This window comes from Salminus brasiliensis, chromosome 16 (assembly GCF_030463535.1).
Source record: "Salminus brasiliensis chromosome 16, fSalBra1.hap2, whole genome shotgun sequence".
Classification (NCBI taxonomy): Eukaryota; Metazoa; Chordata; class Actinopteri; order Characiformes; family Bryconidae; genus Salminus; species Salminus brasiliensis.
This window is the reverse complement of record NC_132893.1, coordinates 35,236,816-35,258,319: the sequence shown is the minus strand read 5'-3', so window position 1 is coordinate 35,258,319 and position 21,504 is coordinate 35,236,816. Positions and strand designations below refer to the sequence as shown.

At 45.2% G+C, this 21,504-nt stretch overlaps 1 protein-coding gene across 1 annotated transcript in view; it reads right to left on the bottom strand.

The window, feature by feature from the left end:
- Positions 1 to 10,356, bottom strand: part of itga1 (integrin, alpha 1) — a 70,629-nt gene extending 60,273 nt beyond the window's left edge. Inside the window, exon 1 of the mRNA XM_072658216.1 lies at positions 10,254 to 10,356. Coding sequence (XP_072514317.1) covers positions 10,254 to 10,287 — 34 coding nt within the window. The 5' untranslated portion in view covers positions 10,288 to 10,356. The remainder of the gene's footprint in view (positions 1 to 10,253) is intronic.
- Positions 10,357 to 21,504: the final 11,148 nt, after the last annotated feature.

Sequence of the window (21,504 nt, the reverse complement as noted above, 5' to 3'; positions counted from 1 at the left end):
CCAGTATAACTTGTAATTTAAAAAGTAAGTGAATTAATAAAATGTGTAATTTTAAAACTATTTAAAATAAATAGTAAATTAACATATTTGTAATTGAAAAGAACGTTTGTAAAGTTTGTAAATTAAAAAGAATGAAAAATGTTAATGTGAGTAAATAAATTGCCACTTATTGGATTCTTCATGTATTCATATATTCATATATTATTCAAAATTATTTAAAAGAAATTATACATTGAAATTTGGAAATTATGTGAATTCAAGTGAAAAAAAAAAGATTCTATGTGGCCAGTACTAAATTGAGGAGCTGAGGAACTGAGCTTGAGCAAATGGACCACAGTCTGTAACCGTGCATTTGTGTGTTGGAGCATTGAGGTGCACTAATACAGCATTTCCAGTTAATGGAAGTATGAGACAGAGTTTTCTACTACAGTGATGTAAACCTCGCCGCTCTGTGTGCAGCCAAGGTTAGAATAAGTGCAGCTGAACATCGCCTGCGCCGGTTCTGCTGGGGAAGAGAACGGCTCTGCTCCAGACATTATCCAGTTCACTTCCGAAAAACTACAGAGGCAGCCAAAATACCCCCAGATTATTCCCAGCCTTTTCCGGCGACAGGCCTGCAGAACCAGGCCAACACGCCTTCCCTGCAGATCAGCTGATTTATGTCTTAATGGAGCGACACGCTCGCTAAACAAGGGTCTATAATATGGCTTCATGCTTCAGCTGCTCTACCAGCATGACCTCCTTCACCAAGCTGATCGACTGGCATCATCAAGGTGACCTAAACTGGTTGCATGACTGAACTGGTTTACCAGCATGACTGAACTGGTCTACCAACATGACCAAACTGGTCTACCAGTATGTCCAAGAAGGTCTACCAACATGCCCAGACTGGTCTACCAGCATGACTGAACTGGTCTACCAGCATGACCAAGAAGGTCTACCAGTATGACCAAACTGGTCGACCAGTGTGTCCAAGTTGGGTGGTGGACAGCCTTTGCTGCAGCACCCGGGGGGCAGAGAGGGCTAAGGGCCTTGTTCAGGGGTCCAATAGTAGCAGCTTAGCGAACCTAGGTATCGAACCATCAGACCAAGCTCAGACCATCTGATACCAGCTACCAGCTAAAACGGCTCCACTGCAGTTTCGGAAGGGAAGCTTAGACGCTAGTCATGATGTAACGTGACGCAACACGACACAGTGCAGTGGATGAGGTCACGCTTCACGCTAATGCTAAGTTGCTAAACCCTCACAAGTATGTGGGCGTCTCATACGAGGCCTGGGAAGAGAGCTTCCCAAAGGTTAAGGGTCACCCTAAATATAACCTCAGGCTGGGAACGCTGCCACAGAGGTTTGTTGAGGGGCAGTTCTGAAAGACCCTCGCTCAGCTGTGTGGTCCAAACCCACGGACCTCTCTGTCTGAGGTTCTGTCTGTTTACGCTTGGTGTGAAGAGGCAGAAGAGGAACAGCCTGCCCCACTAGCCTGGCCCATTACCCACCACACCCCCCTGCTTAACGCCCGGGACGAACCTCAGCCATGTGGGTAATGGAGGAGAGATGGTGCAATGTGCTGGCTGTGTGTGTGTGTGTATGTGTGTGTGTGTGTGTGTCTGGAGAACAGATGATGGTACTTGGTTATACTCTGGTGGTCTTACCCCAAACACCACAAGTCAATTGTTTGATAGTGTGTGTGTGTGTGTGTGGACCACCTTAGTCATGTACTGGTGAACAGAGAGAGAGAGAGAGAGAGAGAGAGAGAGAGAGAGAGAGAGAGAATCGAGAGAGAGAGAGAGAATCGAGAGAGAGAGAGAGAAAAGAGAGAGAGTAAGAAAAGAGAGAGAGAGAGAGAGAGAGAGAGAGAGAAAAGAGAGAGAGAGAGAAAAGAGAGAGAGTAAGAAGAGAGAGAGAGAGAGAGAGAGAGAGAGAGAGTCTTTAGAGAGTTTCTGCAGAGTGCTCTTCTGCTCTTCGGCCTGTAGCCTATTGAGCTGTGTGTGTGTGTGTGTGTGTGTGTGTGTGTGTGCTGTAGTAGACATAGAGCAGGCTTTCCTCTCTGATGCCTAAAACAAATCCACTCTGCCTAAGTGAGTCACACAGTGACGGAAAAGCAGATCCCTCACTTCCACAGTCCAACGCTGAAAGACTACAGTCAGACAACCGCTTTACACTGCATGTCCAAATGTTTGTGGACACCCTTTCTGATGAATGCATTCGGCTACTTTAAGTTGCACCCATTGCTGATACAGACGTGCAAATGCACACACACAGCTTACTGGAACCCGATCATTTCAGTGCTATTCACTTCAGCTGGCAGTGGTTTTAATGTTATGACTTCTAAAAGCAGGCCAAGCTGTGTCCAAAATCAGCTTAATGTATACAGAGGGGGGGGAGGGGGGGGTCTCAGGCTGTTTACTTTGGGGGTCTTAGTTACACACTGGTAAAAAGATAAGACCCTTGAGGAACCCTTTGAAGGTTCTTGAATTTGAAAAGAAGAAGGTTCCTCAAAGCACCTTTAAACCTCCAAAAGGTTCCTCAAGGATCTTATACTTTGAACAGTGCAGTCGCAGCGTGTGAAACTACCTCCACCATGTTTGGAAGCAGTACTTTAGCCTGGCTAGCTCTCACTGTGAGCTGATCTGGCCCCAAAAATGTTGATTTGGTATAAAGCACTGCTCTATGACGCCACCAAGAGGAGAATCAGATCATACAGCAGTGAAAATAGATCCATGAAAACAGATCAGGAGAAATATCTGTCTGAATGCTGTAAAAATTGGTGGACGACGCGGTGACAGGAACCACTACCTACATACGATATCCATGTTGACCCTGCAGAAATGTTGAGAAGAATGCTTCTTCTGAGAGATGGTTCCTTGCTCTGAAAGCCTGGTATGTACTGAATGGAAACTTCAGCTTCTGCCATATCTGATGCTCGCTGCTTCCTGCAGCGCCCGTGAGAATGCCAGCGCCCTGCCGAAGTCTCCAGCCCAGCTGTGGTGTGTTCTGCATTGGTCAAAAACCAACCGGTCATATTTTCCCAGGCTGGACAGGCCGCTGGCACATATGAAAGGTGTGGGGGGGTGGGAGGGGAAACAAACTGCAGCCCCCCAACAGTCGACTGGAAAGATGTTTAAAATATTTTGGACGCTACCAATGATCAAGCCGTCATGGTCAAAGAAAACAACTGTCCACTTGTTATCACAGCAGACGTCCAGATTGCCCGGTGGTTATGTATCCTATTAAAACGTAAATGTTATTATAGTCCCACCGATTGTTTGCACTGTGAAGTTGCTGCGAGGCTTGAAAACAAAGTCATGGCAGATCTCTAAGCTGGAGTCCAAACAGACGAGCAATTTAGCCTATTACAACCATGGAAGCGCCTCAGTGCAGAGGGTGGAGCTGTGATCTCAGGATCACAGTCAGATGTGTTGTAGTCACTCTGTATAAACACACTTATACTATATACAACATTAGCCCAGCCATCATCTAACATGTACAGAACTGAAAGAACAATAACACTGACCAAGATTCTCGACAGCCCTCGTTCTCTACTGCTGGAAGTAATCTGCTCTTAAAACAACAGTCCCCCCAATGCTGTACTGCACATGAGGACCAAATGTAGACTGACCAGTCTAAAACGTTCTACACTGGAGCTGCAACAACAACGTTCATTATTAGTGTTCATTTCTCATACGATACATTACCACCGAGCAAAAAAATGAGACAAGACAACCATGTTTACCATTTGTCCTTGCAGTGAACACACACACACCAGTAAAATACACACAGTGGACAGTGAGCACACATGCCCAGAGCGGTGGGCAGCCATTGGAAGCAGCTTGCTGAGCCAGGGTATCAAACCCACAACCCTGTCTTTAACAGCCTGGAGCTCTAACTGCTTGGCCTACAAAGCCAAGACTGAACCAGTCCCTCCAGACTTGATGGCAATGGTCAAAAGCCAATCTGCACCAAGAGCCCTTCCAAGGAGCCGCTTGGACACCCAGGGGAAGTTCGTTCCACCACTTCGATGTCTGGATGTCTGAAAAGTCTGGACGCTCGTCCTCTGTGGATCTTAAAGGATGGCGGGTCGAGCCGAGCCGTACTTGAAGCTGGAAGGGCTTTTGGTGCAGATCGCCATCAAGTACTGAACTTATCGATGACAGGGTTGTGGGTTCAATACCTGGGCTTGAGCCCTTAAACAAGGCCCTTCACCATGGCTGCCCACCGCTCCGGGCATGTATGCTCACTGTCCACTGTGTGTGTTTCACTGGTGTGTATGTGTGTGTTCACTGCACGGATGGGATAAAAGCCCGTCACAAACGGTAAACATGGTTGTCTTGCCTTGACATTCTTTAAACCATGACCCAGCTATCAGCCCAAATTCAATTAGACTGGATAACAAGAACCTACCATTTCACCAGGTCAGGAAATGATCTGCTCTTAATAAGATGCAATAATGAAAGTGGCCCAATTACAGAGCCCTGAGTCACTGCTCGTCTGCTGCTCGTGTAACGCGGCGCAATTATGAGCCCGGAAGCCTCCTCTAGAGGCCTGGAGCCCATCAGCCAGTACCGGAATGCCTTTTATAAGTGTCCAAGTATGGAGGGAGATGGTTCAGAGCAAGGACTTTTGAGAGCTTTTGCCAGGGATTGGTGCAGATTTATGAGAGAAAAACCTGTCTTCATGTCAGAGCAGAAGAGAGGGAGTGGCTGGCAGCCTTGCTCTTCGCTCTCACTCATCCGTTCCTGCTTCTATTTCTGGATCACATTATGAAATTAGCTGTAAAAGAAAAAAGACTGCAGCGAATCTCCACAGATAAACGGACACACAAGCTGAAAAAATCAATTAAAAGGAGGAAACGAGTGAGTTCAGTGGGTCCAGGTTTAACAAGTGATAAATTCAGAAGAAAGGGGGATACAGCACGGCTTACAGACCGAGCTGAACAACGGCGAGCGCTCAATTTGCCAATTGAATCAAATGGGAGCTTGCATTCCACTCTGAGAGCAAACGCAGGAATGCTCACTTATCAGAGCCTGGAGATAAACACAGTGTGCACAGGACAGATGCACGACCAGAAGAGTTATCTAAACTACGCCACGTACACATGTACTGGAGTCACGGTTCTCAAAGTGAGGTCCGGAGACCCTCAGGGGTCTGCAATGTTTAGCTGGGGGTCCGCATTTTTTTCTGAGCCAATATAAACTTTAACATGAGCCAAAAGAAACAAGTGGTTGTCCTGACGTTCCTAAGCTGTTCCTATACACTCTTCAAAATGAAGGCTTCAGAAGAATCACATTTGGTTCTATAAAAAATGTCCAAATATTTATGGACACCACTTTTAATGAATGCATTCAGCTACTTTAAGTTGCACCCATTGCTGACACAGATGTGCAATTGCACATACATAGCATGTCTAGTCCCTGTAGAGAAGAAGTACTGCCAATAGAATAGGACCCTCTGGAGCAGATCAATAAACATGACCCTATCAGCACCATGCTGCCTAATAATGCCAGGCGTGGGCTAGTAGAGGGGTATAAAGCCCCCCAGCATTGAGCTGTGGAGCAGGGGCGGAACTGTGAATGGTGGTGGAGCTCCATCCTGACCTCACTAATGCTGCTGTTGCTGAATACAATGAAATCCTCACAGCAATGTTCCTCCAATATCTAGTAGAAAACCATGTTCTGTGGACAGTAGAGACAGTTACTCCAACAAAAACTCTTTTTAATTTTCTTAATGTTAGAAGAAACAATGAAGGAGCAGGTGTCCCAATACTTTTGTCAACATAGTGTATTTGTATGTATATATCAAAGATACTAACTAAGTAGGTAAAGACTACTTCTACGACTTTGGCCTGTACTGGTACATGCTTGCCCTTTTCTGGTTGGCTCTTCATCCATTTGGCTAAACAATAAAAGCCACAACACATGTCTGACACATCATAGTGAAAACCGCAGGGGTGAGATGAGCGTCGGCGGTGTTAAACCAACATCAGATGCAGGTGTTAACTCTGCTACTTCTGCTAGCTCTGTTAGTCTTCCTGTGGACAAATTAAGCCATTAATTCACTCCTACATTACATTTAAATCTCCTCTTGGTTGCATAATAGAGCACCGCTTTTAAGCAGATCAACTAGCTAGCCAGGCTAAAGTGCAGCTTCCAAACATGGTGAAGGTAGTTTCACGCAGTTACCCAGGTGGGTCAGGAGTGTACTGTAGATGTGATGCTGGGTCAGGAGTGTACTGTAGATGTGATGGTGGGTCAGTCAGGAGCGTACTGTAGATGTGATGGTGGGTCAGGAGCGTACTGTAGATGTGATGGTGGGTCAGGAGCGTACTGTAGATGTGATGGTGGGTCAGGAGTGTAGTGTATATGTGATGCTGGGTCAGGAGAGTACTGTAGATGTGATGCTGGGTCAGGAGTGTACTGTAGATGTGATGGTGGGTCAGGAGAGTACTGTAGATGTGATGGTGGGTTAGGAGTGTACTGTAGATGTGATAGTGGGTCAGTCAGGAGCGTACTGTAGATGTGATGGTGGGTCAGGAGTGTACTGTAGATGTGATAGTGAGTCAGGAGTGTACTGTAGATGTGATGGTGGGTCAGTCAGGAGTGTACTGTAGATGTGATGGTGGGTCAGGAGCATACTGTAGATGTGATGGTGGGTCAGTCAGGAGTGTACTGTAGATGTGATGGTGGGTCAGGAGCATACTGTAGATGTGATGGTGGGTCAGTCAGGAGTGTACTGTAGATGTGATGGTGGGTCAGGAGCATACTGTAGATGTGATGGTGGGTCAGGAGTGTACTGTAGATGTGATGGTGGGTCAGTCAGGAGTGTACTGTAGATGTGATGGTGGGTCAGTCAGGAGTGTACTGTAGATGTGATGGTGGGTCAGGAGTGTACTGTAGATGTGATGGTGGGTCAGTCAGGAGTGTACTGTAGATGTGATGGTGGGTCAGGAGCATACTGTAGATGTGATGGTGGGTCAGGAGTGTACTGTAGATGTGATGGTGGGTCAGTCAGGAGTGTACTGTAGATGTGATGGTGGGTCAGTCAGGAGTGTACTGTAGATGTGATGGTGGGTCAGGAGTGTACTGTAGATGTGATGGTGGGTCAGTCAGGAGTGTACTGTAGATGTGATGGTGGGTCAGTCAGGAGTGTACTGTAGATGTGATGGTGGGTCAGGAGCGTACTGTAGATGTGATGGTGGGTCAGGAGTGTACTGTAGATGTGATGGTGGGTCAGTCAGGAGTGTACTGTAGATGTGATGGGAGTCAGGAGTGTAGTGTAGATGTGATGGTGGGTCAGGAGTGTACTGTAGATGTGATGGTGGGTCAGTCAGGAGTGTACTGTAGATGTGATGGGAGTAAGGAGTGTAGTGTAGATGTGATGGTGGGTCAGGAGTGTACTGTAGATGTGATAGTAATAAATATAACAGTTGATTTTGATGGGACTGATATCTCCTGTTCTACTTTGTGGTGTAAAATAAATGGACAGTGTTTGACAGATCAGCCTCTTTTCACTGGTCATAAGTATTTGGACGCAGATATTTGGATGTGTTTAGGTGGGAAAGCTGGTCTGATTGAAACAGTAGTATAATTAATAGTGTTTGTATGGATTTTCCAGGCTGCTCTGTCTCTGTTACAGCGCCCCCCTCAGTCTAGTACAGAATGTAATACACTACTAGGCTGTATATACACCATTGAGCCACAGAGGAACTGAATAGCACTCATTCATAGATGTGGGAGAAAAGGGTCAACCACTCACCATCAATCCATCCTATCTAATTAAACTCTGCTCATAACACAACACAACTTCAGTCTAGAAGGTGGACAGATGGATAAAATGCGTGACCAGGCCAAGTTTGTGTGTGTGTGTGTGTGTGTGTGTATGACAGGGCAGGGTTTTCAAGCGTCCATAGTTAAGTTCACTTGTCCCACGCACAAGGATTGAAGCCAGATGTTTGCTTTCTGGTTTCAAACCAAAACCACCTGTGTGCCCATCTCCACTGGGAGTGTAAACATCAGCGCTGCCTCAGCTGCATCTGGGCTTTGGTGTGCTGGACACCAGTTTTCTCAGCAGCGTCCACATGGTCCACAAACCCTCTAAACCCCCATTTAAGGCCAGAGAACAGCCTCCGGAAGCAGACGGCCCCGCCAATGTGGAAACTGTGTTACTGATACTGATTTTAAGGAGCTACATTAAACCAATAAGCCATGGCTGTGTGTTACAGAGATCACCACATGCTGATATGAGGCAGGTCAAACATGCAGATACACTATTTGGACAAAAGTATTGGGACACCTGCTTATCCACTGTTTCTTCTGAAATCAAGGGGATTAAAAGAGCTGATCCTGCTTCTGTTGGAGTAACTGTCTCTACTGTCCAGAGAAGAAGACTTTCTACTAGATTCTGGAGGAGGAGCATTGCTGTGAGGATTTGATTGCATTCAGCAACAAAAGCTTTAGGAGGTCTGAATGTTGGATGATCATCACCACCCCACCTCATCAACCTCAACTCCACCATCAACTCCACCAGAGCTCCACCACCATCATTCCAGGGAACACAGCTCTTCCACTGCTCCACAGCTCAATGCTGGGGGGCTTTATACCCCTCTAGCCCACGCCTGGCATTAGGCAGCATGGAGCCAATAGGGTCATGATGTTGATCTGCTCCAGAGAGTCCTATTCTATTGGCAGTTCTTCTTCTCTACAGGGACTAGACAAGCTGTGTGTGCATTTGCACATCTGTGTCAGCAATGGGTGCAACTTAAAGTAGCTAAATGCATTCATTTGAAGAGGTGTCCACAAACATTTGGACATATAGTGTACTACATTAGGCAATGGCTGGCAACACGCTTTGCTGTGTGTGCAGCCGCTTCATGTGACTGCTGTGTGGTGTGTGAGAAATGTGTGTAAGGTGAAGTAGCTCCCGGCCCTGTCTGAACTGGCCGTGTGTGTGTGTGTGTGTGTGTGTGTATGTGTCTGATCTCCAGCTGCATCTTTAATTCAATTCTCTAACAAGGGTCACACGCCTGCATCACATGGACAACCCACAGAGAGAGAGAGAGAGAGAGAGAGAGAGAGAGCACTTAAAACAGTTGGGCTGTAGAGTTGTCAGATTCTACTGTAACAGAACACAGTTCCATTGTATTGGCAGTACTTCTCTACAGGGTTTACTGTAATAAGTTCAACATAATTGTTCATTACAGGTAGACACTCTCACTGACCACTGACTTTATGTTTATTTGGGTTTATTCTAATGTTATATAGAGTTAATTACAGGTAGACACTCTCACTGACCACTGACTTTATGTTTATTTGGGTTTATTCTAATGTTATATAGAGTTAATTACAGGTAGACACTCTTACTGACCACTGACTTTATGTTTATTTGGGTTTATTCTAATGTTATATAGAGGTAATTACAGGTAGACACTTTCACTGACCACTGACTTTATGTTTATTTGGGTTTATTCTAATGTTATATGGAGTTCATTACAGGTAGACACTCTTACTGACCCCTGACTTTATGTTTATTTGGGTTTATTCTAATGTTGTATAGAATTAATTACAGGTAGACACTCTCACTGACCACTTTCTTGGTTCTACTGACCGCTGGCATGTTATATATGTTATATATATATATATATATATATATATATATATATATATATATATATATATATATTCACACTGTTTCCTGTTTCCTGTTATCTATGAAGAACTGTGCAGAGGTCTGTTAGGGTTAGGAAGTCACAGCCACAGTTTAGAAGCCTTCTTACCCCCCTGCTGAACAACCCTAACCCTAACCCTAACCCTAACCCTAACCCAGTTGACCAGTTTATCTCCTGACCTGCACAGATGTTGACCTGCATCTTCTCATTTGTGTTTGATGGTTTAGCTGGACCATAATGACCATAATGCAATCAGTACAACCAAGCTTACTGACCAGCATGACCACTGTATAACCAGCTGGTCGTCAAGCTGGTGGACCAGTGAGCTGGTCAGGTTGGTCCTGCTGGTGGACCACCAAGATCTAGGACTGCACTGGATCACCCACCACACTGAACGACATCCTCAGTCCTGCACACACTGCAACCCTCCTTTCTCATTTCTGCACGCGAACATCTCAAAGCTTCTAAAGCACTTTCACACACACTCCACTCACACCCTCACACACACATCTATCGCGCGCCTTCCCTCGCGCCCCGTGCAGACCAGCCCTCGCGCTTTATCGAACTGAAAGGAGCTGCATGAAAGCCTCTTACCGAGCAGAGCCGCCGCTGAGAACCACTGCAACATCGTGCGCGAGACCGTGCCGGAGGACTTCAGTGCTGCTCGGAGCTCGAGATGCTAAATTCTGTCTGGAGCTTCGCTGAAACCAGTCCCACCCCCTTCAGCCCTCCAGCCTACCAGCCCAGCCCTCTGACCAAGCCCACTGCTGGAGGAATCCCACCGTCCCAGCCCAAAGAGTGAAGCTCAAAGTTCACTGCGAGCCTTTATTTACAAAACAAAGCAGAGATGAGAGGATTTTCACACAGAAGCACTTAGTAATTGACTGGTGGAAGGGTGTGGTTAGGGTGGAGGTGTGGGAGGAGCTGTGGTCAGACATTAGATGCTGGGGTTAATTGCAGTGTTGCCAACTCCTCAGTAAGGAAAGTAGCTACTGGCTGTCCTAAAAGTCGCTAGAAGTCGCTAAATGACGTCATTTTCTCATTTGCATAATTGTCCAGATTTGCATAATTGTCTAAATATGTTAGAAGTATACTACAAGAACTAGAAGGTTGACAGTATGGTTATTTAGGTCGGTTGGAGGTTTGAGGCTTGAAAGAGTTTTTAGGTTGGTTGATGGTGGGTGTGGTCAGATTGGAGGTTGACAGTGTGGTTAATTGGTTAGGTTTGAAAGAGTTGGTTGGGGTTAATGGTGGTGGGTGTGGTTAATTAGTTAGGCTTGAGGTTTGTGGTGGTGGGTGTGGTTAGGTTGGTTGATGGCGAGTGTGGTCAGATTGGAGGTTGACAGTGTGGTTAATTGGTTAGGTTTGAAAGAGTTGGTTGGGGTTAATGGTGGTGGGTGTGGTTAATTAGTTAGGCTTGAGGTTTGTGGTGGTGGGTGTGGTTAGGTTGGTTGATGGTGGGTGTGGTCAGATTGGAGGTTGACAGTGTGGTTAATTGGTTAGGTTTGAAAGAGTTGGTTGGGGTTAATGGTGGTGGGTGTGGTTAATTAGTTAGGCTTGAGGTTTGTGGTGGTGGGTGTGGTTAGGTTGGTTGATGGCGAGTGTGGTCAGGTTGGAGGTTGACAGTGTGGTTAATTGGTTAGGTTTGAAAGAGTTGGTTGGGGTTAATGGTGGTGGGTGTGGTTAATTAGTTAGGCTTGAGGTTTGTGGTGGTGGGTGTGGTTAGGTTGGTTGATGGTGGGTGTGGTCAGATTGGAGGTTGACAGTGTGGTTAATTGGTTAGGTTTGAAAGAGTTGGTTGGGGTTAATGGTGGTGGGTGTGGTTAATTAGTTAGGCTTGAGGTTTGTGGTGGTGGGTGTGGTTAGGTTGGTTGATGGTGGGTGTGGTCAGATTGGAGGTTGACAGTGTGGTTAATTGGTTAGGTTTGAAAGAGTTGGTTGGGGTTAATGGTGGTGGGTGTGGTTAATTAGTTAGGCTTGAGGTTTGTGGTGGTGGGTGTGGTTAGGTTGGTTGATGGTGGGTGTGGTCAGGTTGGAGGTTGACAGTGTGGTTAATTGGTTAGGTTTGAAAGAGTTGGTTGGGGTTAATGGTGGTGGGTGTGGTTAATTAGTTAGGCTTGAGTTTTGTGGTGGTGGGTGTGGTTAGGTTGGTTGATGGTGGGTGTGGTCAGGTTGGAGGTTGACAGTGTGGTTAATTGGTTAGGTTTGAAAGAGTTGGTTGGGGTTAATGGTGGTGGGTGTGGTTAATTAGTTAGGCTTGAGGTTTGTGGTGGTGGGTGTGGTTAGGTTGGTTGATGGCGAGTGTGGTCAGATTGGAGGTTGACAGTGTGGTTAATTGGTTAGGTTTGAAAGAGTTGGTTGGGGTTAATTGTGGTGGGTGTGGTTAATTAGTTAGGCTTGAGGTTTGTGGTGGTGGGTGTGGTTAGGTTGGTTGATGGTGGGTGTGGTCAGATTGGAGGTTGACAGTGTGGTTAATTGGTTAGGTTTGAAAGAGTTGGTTGGGGTTAATTGTGGTGGGTGTGGTTAATTAGTTAGGCTTGAGGTTTGTGGTGGTGGGTGTGGTTAATTAGTTGGGCTTGAGGTTTGTGGTGGTGGGTGTGGTTAGGTTGGTTGATGGTGGGTGTGGTCAGATTGGAGGTTGACAGTGTGGTTAATTGGTTAGGTTTGAAAGAGTTGGTTGGGGTTAATTGTGGTGGGTGTGGTTAATTAGTTAGGCTTGAGGTTTGTGGTGGTGGGTGTGGTTAATTAGTTGGGCTTGAGGTTTGTGGTGGTGGGTGTGGTTAGGTTGGTTGATGGTGGGTGTGGTCAGATTGGAGGTTGACAGTGTGGTTAATTGGTTAGGTTTGAAAGAGTTGGTTGGGGTTAATTGTGGTGGGTGTGGTTAATTAGTTAGGCTTGAGGTTTGTGGTGGTGGGTGTGGTTAGGTTGGTTGATGGCGAGTGTGGTCAGGTTGGAGGTTGACAGTGTGGTTAATTGGTTAGGTTTGAAAGAGTTGGTTGGGGTTAATGGTGGTGGGTGTGGTTAATTAGTTAGGCTTGAGGTTTGTGGTGGTGGGTGTGGTTAGGTTGGTTGATGGTGGGTGTGGTCAGATTGGAGGTTGACAGTGTGGTTAATTGGTTAGGTTTGAAAGAGTTGGTTGGGGTTAATGGTGGTGGGTGTGGTTAATTAGTTAGGCTTGTGTTTTGTGGTGGTGGGTGTGGTTAGGTTGGTTGATGGCAAGTGTGGTCAGGTTGGAGGTTGACAGTGTGGTTAATTGGTTAGGTTTCAAAGAGTTGGTTGGGGTTAATGGTGGTGGGTGTGGTTAATTAGTTGGGCTTGAGGTTTGTGGTGGTGGGTGTGATTAGTTTGGTTGATGGTGGGTGTGGTCAGGTTGGAGGTTGACAGTGTGGTTAATTGGTTAGGTTTGAAAGAGTTGGTTGGGGTTAATGGTGGTGGGTGTGGTTAATTAGTTGGGCTTGAGGTTTGTGGTGGTGGGTGTGGTTAGGTTGGTTGATGGTGGGTGTGGTCAGATTGGAGGTTGACAGTGTGGTTAATTGGTTAGGTTTGAAAGAGTTGGTTGAGGTTAATGGTGGTGGGTGTGGTTAATTAGTTAGGCTTGAGGTTTGTGGTGGTGGGTGTGGTTAATTAGTTAGGCTTGAGGTTTGTGGTGGTGGGTGTGGTTAGGTTGGTTGATGGTGGGTGTGGCCAGATTGGAGGTTGACAGTGTGGTTAATTGGTTAGGTTTGAAAGAGTTGGTTGGGGTTAATGGTGGTGGGTGTGGTTAATTAGTTAGGCTTGAGGTTTGTGGTGGTGGGTGTGGTTAGATTGGTTGATGGTGGGTGTGGCCAGATTGGAGGTTGACAGTGTGGTTAATTGGTTAGGTTTGAAAGAGTTGGTTGGGGTTAATGGTGGTGGGTGTGGTTAATTAGTTAGGCTTGAGGTTTGTGGTGGTGGGTGTGGTTAGGTTGGTTGATGGTGGGTGTGGTCAGATTGGAGGTTGACAGTGTGGTTAATTGGTTAGGTTTGAAAGAGTTGGTTGGGGTTAATGGTGGTGGGTGTGGTTAATTAGTTAGGCTTGTGTTTTGTGGTGGTGGGTGTGGTTAGGTTGGTTGATGGCAAGTGTGGTCAGGTTGGAGGTTGACAGTGTGGTTAATTGGTTAGGTTTCAAAGAGTTGGTTGGGGTTAATGGTGGTGGGTGTGGTTAATTAGTTGGGCTTGAGGTTTGTGGTGGTGGGTGTGATTAGTTTGGTTGATGGTGGGTGTGGTCAGGTTGGAGGTTGACAGTGTGGTTAATTGGTTAGGTTTGAAAGAGTTGGTTGGGGTTAATGGTGGTGGGTGTGGTTAATTAGTTGGGCTTGAGGTTTGTGGTGGTGGGTGTGGTTAGGTTGGTTGATGGTGGGTGTGGTCAGATTGGAGGTTGACAGTGTGGTTAATTGGTTAGGTTTGAAAGAGTTGGTTGAGGTTAATGGTGGTGGGTGTGGTTAATTAGTTAGGCTTGAGGTTTGTGGTGGTGGGTGTGGTTAATTAGTTAGGCTTGAGGTTTGTGGTGGTGGGTGTGGTTAGGTTGGTTGATGGTGGGTGTGGCCAGATTGGAGGTTGACAGTGTGGTTAATTGGTTAGGTTTGAAAGAGTTGGTTGGGGTTAATGGTGGTGGGTGTGGTTAATTAGTTAGGCTTGAGGTTTGTGGTGGTGGGTGTGGTTAGATTGGTTGATGGTGGGTGTGGCCAGATTGGAGGTTGACAGTGTGGTTAATTGGTTAGGTTTGAAAGAGTTGGTTGGGGTTAATGGTGGTGGGTGTGGTTAATTAGTTAGGCTTGAGGTTTGTGGTGGTGGGTGTGGTTAGATTGGTTGATGGTGGGTGTGGCCAGATTGGAGGTTGACAGTGTGGTCAGTTGGTTAGGTTTGAAAGAGTTGGTTGGGGTTAATTGTGGTGGGTGTGGTTAATTAGTTAGGCTTGAGTTTTGTGGTGGTGGGTGTGGTTAGGTTGGTTGATGGTGGGTGTGGTCAGATTAGAGGTTGACAGTGTGGTTAATTGTTAGGTTTGAAAGAGTTGGTTGGGGTTGGTGGTGGTGTGTGTGGTTAACAGGTTGGGTGGAGGGTTAAGGTTTGAAGGAGTGTGTGGTTTGTTATTTGCGGGTGTAGTTTGTATGGTTGGTAGGGGTGGTGGTCAGATTGGAGGTTGAGTGAGTGGTTTAATGGTTTGGCTGAAGGTCTGTTTGAGTTGTTTTATAGCGGATGGTGGGCTTGAAGGGTGTTGTTGTGTTGGATGTGTGGTTGGAGGTTTAGAGATGGGCGGGGTGGGGGGGGTGCTGATCTGAGAACTCTGCATTTCCTGTGCTGCTGCTGCTGCTGCTGCTGCTGCTGTAAATAGAAAGTTTCGGTTTCCCGGCTGAGGAGCCGAGCCGCCTTTACTGACTTACTGAGTACGACCTGTGTGACCAAAAGCCTAACCCTAACTAAAAGTCCCTGTGCTTCAGGCCTCGTGCATGGCACGTCAGACCCAGCCTACAGGAGCCCTGGTAATCAGTCACTGAGTTGAAGCAGGTGTGCTAGATAAGGAACCTCCCTGCCTTAAGCCACTGAATCCTGGCTGTGTCCAAAATTGCACACTACTGCACACATACTACACACTATAATAAACACATGTAGCACCCTACGTAGGAGGCCCTATCTTCAAACCATAAACCCTAAACCCCTAAGCACTAATTTTAAGCGCCAAACCTAAGTCCTGGACCTAACCCCAGTGAAAACGAGAGCAAGTAGAAAGTGAGCAGAGCTTAAACCTCTCAAAAACTCCAAAAAAACAATCCTCAGATCCAGTTCAGGGTATAAAAAACCACTAAAGCAAAAGGAAAAGAAGGACGCACAGTGTCAGTGATGTGAAGCACCACAAGCTACTTATATGTCCACGTGGGGCCTGTATGGGTAGCCACATTGGCCCCACATATGGACGCCCACCCTGGTCAGTGATGGGACTAGGAGGTGTTAAACATGGGCCCCATCCAGGTTGTGTACTGCATACAGGGCCTTAGATGGGGCACATGTGAGATTAAGGGTGGCCTGTAATGATGAGGCCCGTTTAAATCCCAACGTGTACAATCCCACTCAGAGCCCATGCCCACCTGGAACCCACCTAGCCCACCTTACACTCATATGAGCCCCACATCAGCATGTCAGCTGGGTTCTTTGAGGAAGTCGATGGTCAGATGTTTATGTGACTAGTGTTGCCAGATTGGGCCGTTTCCTGCCATACTTCACATACTGAAAACATTTGAGTTTGTGCCAGAAAATCAATAAAAAGAATTATTAAAAAACAGATTTGCACATTTTTAAAGATATCAACTGTTTAGTTTTAGACCGTGTTGGTTTGGTTGACTGTTGAAATGCACAACACAGTGATGAGACACATCACAAGACCTATTCCACCGAAATGCACCACAAAGCGCCACAGGAGGTCATTTCTACCCGTGCCCATCAAACTCTATAACTCCTCCCTCAATGTGTGACACTGTGGTTCAGCTGTGCAATAATCAAATTATACTGTTCATATGTGCAATAATAATAGTACTGTAATACAATTTAATATGTGTAATAATGGATGCAATCATTTTCCATATTTATTATCACAGTTATTACCAATTTATTACCAATTTCTTCTATTCTGTAAATAATATTGTTATTGCTTTTTACAATTATTTATATTGTGTATATATTGGTCATTTATCTACGTTTTTGCTTCTGAGTGTCTTGATACCCCTTCTCTGCTGTGACACTGATATTTTCCCCACTGTGGGTCAAACAAAAGATTATCTTATCTTATCTTAATTTGCCGCTTTACTATAATAATATAATTTATATGATATATGATATATTTGTGTAGGTGTGTTCTTACATGTATGGTTGTAACTGTAACAACTGCAATTTTCTCCTGGGATCAATAAAGTATTTCTGATTTTGATTCTGAATATCGGCTGGTTTTGATGTTCACTCTTGGGTGGTTTTTCATGCATATTGGCAGATTTTGAAAAACACTTTGTCTGGAAACCACTGAAGCAATCTGGCAACCCTCTATGCGAAGCTCACACATAACGCAGTGTCCGAAGTCTTTCACGAGATCTATACAGTGACCTGGATGATCTACAGTGATTTTCACATGTCGGAGATGAGTAGGTGCTTCTGAACAGAGCGATTCGCTGGATCAGGTGGGTCAGAATGAGGTTTGAAGGCTAATCTACAGGAGAAGAATTGCTGGCACGCCCAATAAGATTTAAGCCCCCATTTAACCCCCAACCCCCGTTTTAGGCGAGCACAGATATCAGTGGTGTTAGAGTGTGTGGTAACACAGAGTTGACTTAAGCTATCATGACCTTCTTCCCACTCAAACAAGTGTGCTGAAGCTAAGTGATAACACCAGGCAGTTAAATATTACCACATGAAGGAGAGAGAGTGTTCGATACTAGGCTGTCTCTCTCTTCAGGGGTGTCATTTGTTATTTTGACAGCGTCCTGGTGGAGGTGGAGATGTAGGCCTCACAGTGTCTACAGAGACAGCCAGAGACAGTGAAGGAGCAGTTTGATGCATTATGGGATGTATATACTGCATGTAAACACTTGTCAATTAGGACTAACTTTAAATGTACACTTATGCATTCGATGCAAAGCAAAGCATCCTTACTGGTTAGTAACTCACTCACTCACTCATGTTTAGCAGGCTGAAGATTCTCCACAAGGGGGAGCTCTTAGTCCTGTATAAATATTTGGTGCTTTGCATCAGTGAGACTGTGTGTCCTTGTTTTTTTATGGTCTACCACCCACACCCCAGTCTATACTGTACCTGCATACTGGGGAGACTAAGCTAAAAAAGACAAATTGTACGGTTATTTTGAAATGACTGACTTTATGATGTCGCAAAAATGAAATATTAACACCCAGCCTGTGAAGAATGGACTTCTTCAACACAAGGACAGCAGTAATCATTTTGTTGAAATGTTTGCAAAACAAAAGGTAATACAACTAATAATATTCATATTTATAATTGATTTATTTATTGTAAATTTTAATAACTCAAGGTATGGTGCAGAACTGAGTATTAGCAGGAATAATGGTGTGGAATCAGCACTGGTAAACAGTTGGTGAGCAGTTTTTTATATAAATTATATATATGTATTAATTATGAATTAAACAGGCTGTTTTTGTTATTGTACCTTTTGTTATTGTAAGACTGGTCTATTTAAATGAGCTATTTTCTAATTGGCTGCCTCATACGGTACCTTGCTCAAAATTTAGGCCCAAAACACTGTGGGTGGAGCTAAACTGCTGTAGGCTGAATAGGAAAAAGGTGTTTTTATAACATCACAAAAATAATGACTTCAAATTGCAGGTAAGTATCCATGTATTGTCACTGTCACGTAAAACACTTTGATTTTTTGCCGTTTTCTGGTGTTTTTTAATTTTTGACATAACGACAAAACGAGAAAACAATAAATCTGAAGTTTGTGATGAACGGACCAATAGAAACGCTCCAAAATGACTTGGAATAAAAGCTTTTTACATTGACCTCCATTGAAAGTTAACCCCTTATCACACACTCAGTAACTACAGGGGTTTCTGTACAAACTAATGGCGCTAATCCGTGGTAATAGAAGTGTGTAATAAAACTTGGTCATTTAAATGGAAGTTGAAATTTTGGAGATACAAGGTTTTTGTGTGAGCAACGTTATGGACTGTATCACGTATTAAAGATGAGGGATGTTCAATTTTTTCTTGACTTTGGCAATTTAACACCTTATAAAGCCTAGGCCCCACTGGTCAGTGTGGAGGGGTCAACAGACAGTGCAGTCAGTACGTTTTTATCCCTCTTTCGGTAAGTGACCATTTCAGAGAGGATATTAATGATTCCCGGCTCTTGGTGACAAACGCACAGATACCACTGTATCACTCAGATCTCAGGAACTGCCTGAGAGAGAGAGACGTTTACATCAGGCTTTCCTGTGTCCTCCACTCCGGCCCTGCGCTGCATTTCAGGAAGCCTCTGATTAGCCTTTTCCTTTTATCCCCCCTTTTTTCTCTGGACACACCCGTCGGCTGACCCTCCTCTATTTCAGAAGCGGTCGAGTCGTCCTGCATCAGACGAGACTCGCTCGGGTCCATACGTCTGTGTGCTGCGGACGATTCAGGAGGATGCGTTTTCTAAACAGATTCCCCGGCCTGAAGGAAATGAGCTGGGTTTGAATCACTCTCGGGGCAGATTACAGCAAATTGTTAGCAAATCCCCTCTGACCATACCCCCCAACCCAGCAACCCAGCCAATCATTTTCTGTGCAGGACGGCACCTACAGGATATTATTTGTTTAAATATTTTATATTCTGTACGATCATACATTTTAAATATGTTGATATTCTACCAACTCATTAAAACCCTAGCCAGGATCAAGTCTAAATAAGATCAAAGACCACACCCTGACCAAGTCTCAACCCTGTTACGTTCACCCTCATCACAGTCTTGACTCAGTTGTGACGAGGTTGAATGACTGTCTCTTTTCGGCTTCATTCCTGACCCACCCAGCCAGTACGCTCACATAGTTGTAGCGTGGGCTAGGAGGGTTCCAGATGGGCATAGGCTCTGAGTGGGTTTGTACATATGATTTTACTGGGACCCAGTTGGGATTCCCAAATTAGATCTGTCGTTACAGCCCACTTATCTCACAAGGATCCCACCTAGGCCTATGATTTGACCTTGTTTAACCCCTCTTGGTCCCATCACTGACCCTGTTGGGCATCCATATGTGGGGCCAGTGTGGAAAAACCTGAGGACAAAACGTTCTGGCTCCAAATTTGGCCAATCATACAGGCCCTTTATGGACATGTTCTAGATAACAGTGAGTCGTACAGTGTAAAAATTAGTGTAAATCAGATTTCAGGCCTAACTGTTCTTTAAAACTGTCAGGATTTTCCAAAGATCTCCAGCCCAGAACCCAACAGTACTGGTGCAGGCTGATGATTGCGGACCTTTCCTCCCCTGCACTGTAGAAGAGGTGTTGCAGTTAGGAGTATTTGCTGGTTCTGGACACTTCCAGCTCTTTCCTTTAGCTCCAGTTTCCAGTACAGTGCTTTTAAGCTGTCATATACGTCCTCAACAGTCGCCACCCCCCAACCACCACCACCACCACGCCACACCCCGAGAGAGGCCTCCACTCTGACGTTAGCTAAAATAATATAACTGCTCTTAATGTGAATTAGTACGATGGAAGATAGAGGACAGGAAGCGCCCTCACAACACAAGAATCCAATTAGTCCGGTGAACTGCTTGCTTTAGTCCCAGCCTTGCTTTGCAGAGACTTCCACCGTTATCTGTTTCTGAGATATATCTCCTATATCATGCAAAAGATGTGCTGTTTCCAAATACACTGAATTTATGGTTAAGTACTAAGTCGATGTGCTGCAATTTCAACTTAAAGGTCATCAAAACTTTAGTATTATCCAGCCTAGATAGCTGTGTAGCGATATGGTCAAATGTAGCACAGAAACCTTTGATGATGCTGCAAAATATCAAGAATTAAATTATAAGGCATTTATTGCATTTAGCTGATGCTCTTATCCAGAGCGACTTACAAGGTTACCTGTATTACAGAGGTGGACCAATGTAGTGTTAGGAGTCTTGCCCAAGGACTCTTATTGGTGTAGCACAGGACAGCCACCCAGACCAGGAATCAAACCCCAGTCTCCCATATGGTGTAGTAGCCCAGTGGTACTGGTGTTATCCGTAGCGCCACACCAAACACCATTAGAACCAGCATTATTAAAATGCACGAAAAACATAGAAGGCAGGTGCAACATGACCCTAGTTGAACCTACTAGAAAAATACTTATGAACAAAACCAGCAAGTAAAAGATAGAGAAATGAATTCTACAAGATATACAAACAAACATTAAAACCCCAGCCAGGACCGAGTCTAAATAAGATCAAAGACCACACCCTGACCACTCCCAAAGCCTTTACAAGTCTCAACCAACCCGCCACATTCACCCTCATCACAGTTTTGAATGAGCAAGACGAGCAGTGGCCCAACTAATGAGAGCTGGACTCTCTGTCCCAGCCTGACAGCGTCCACCATCCATACATCACCATACATCTGGGAGGACCAGCGCAGAAGACCAGGTTCTGGGAGAGCAGTGCAAGGCCACTTTCAGACCAGCGTTGGAGTCGGTATTTCTGAACGTAGAAGGTCCTGATTGGATCCTCCATAGGGCCGGTCGTCCCTCCAGTCCCCGGACACTCGTGCCTACTGATAAGAGAATTATGTGAATTGCAGCTTTTGATACGTCATTGTTTACTCAAAAACCCTTTTCTATAATTTTTTATCACATTTTGGCTTCAGCGATACTCTGACTCTTCCAATGGTGAGCTTTTTCCAAAAAACGTGGTGTAGAAAAAAACTCTCAGGCTGCTTCTAACTGCAGTATGAAACTGTGGTCAAGCGTGCAGGACACCGCTCTCCAGAACTGCTGTGTAATGCTACGTAACCCATAGAGTCATATCAGTGTAAAATTCGGTAGTATTGGAGTATATTAGTACTCTACCGCCTCAGCCCACATGCTTCTCTACACCTCCCACCTCTAGGGGGAGCCCAGAAGCAAGAAATGCCAGTCCTCGCATACTGCTGCTTTAATGGATGGTGGTCGTCGCTAGACTACAGTTGTACGAGATGAACTGAGAGTTGTTCGGAGTGCCGTGACATTTGGGTGTGGATTTAAATTTTGAACTTTAACCATTAATTCACCAAAATTTTTAAATCAGCCTCGTTTCTCCTATTTCATTTCCCTTTGTTTTCATTCCGGCTCGTCATCAATAAAAAACCCTCTCCAGA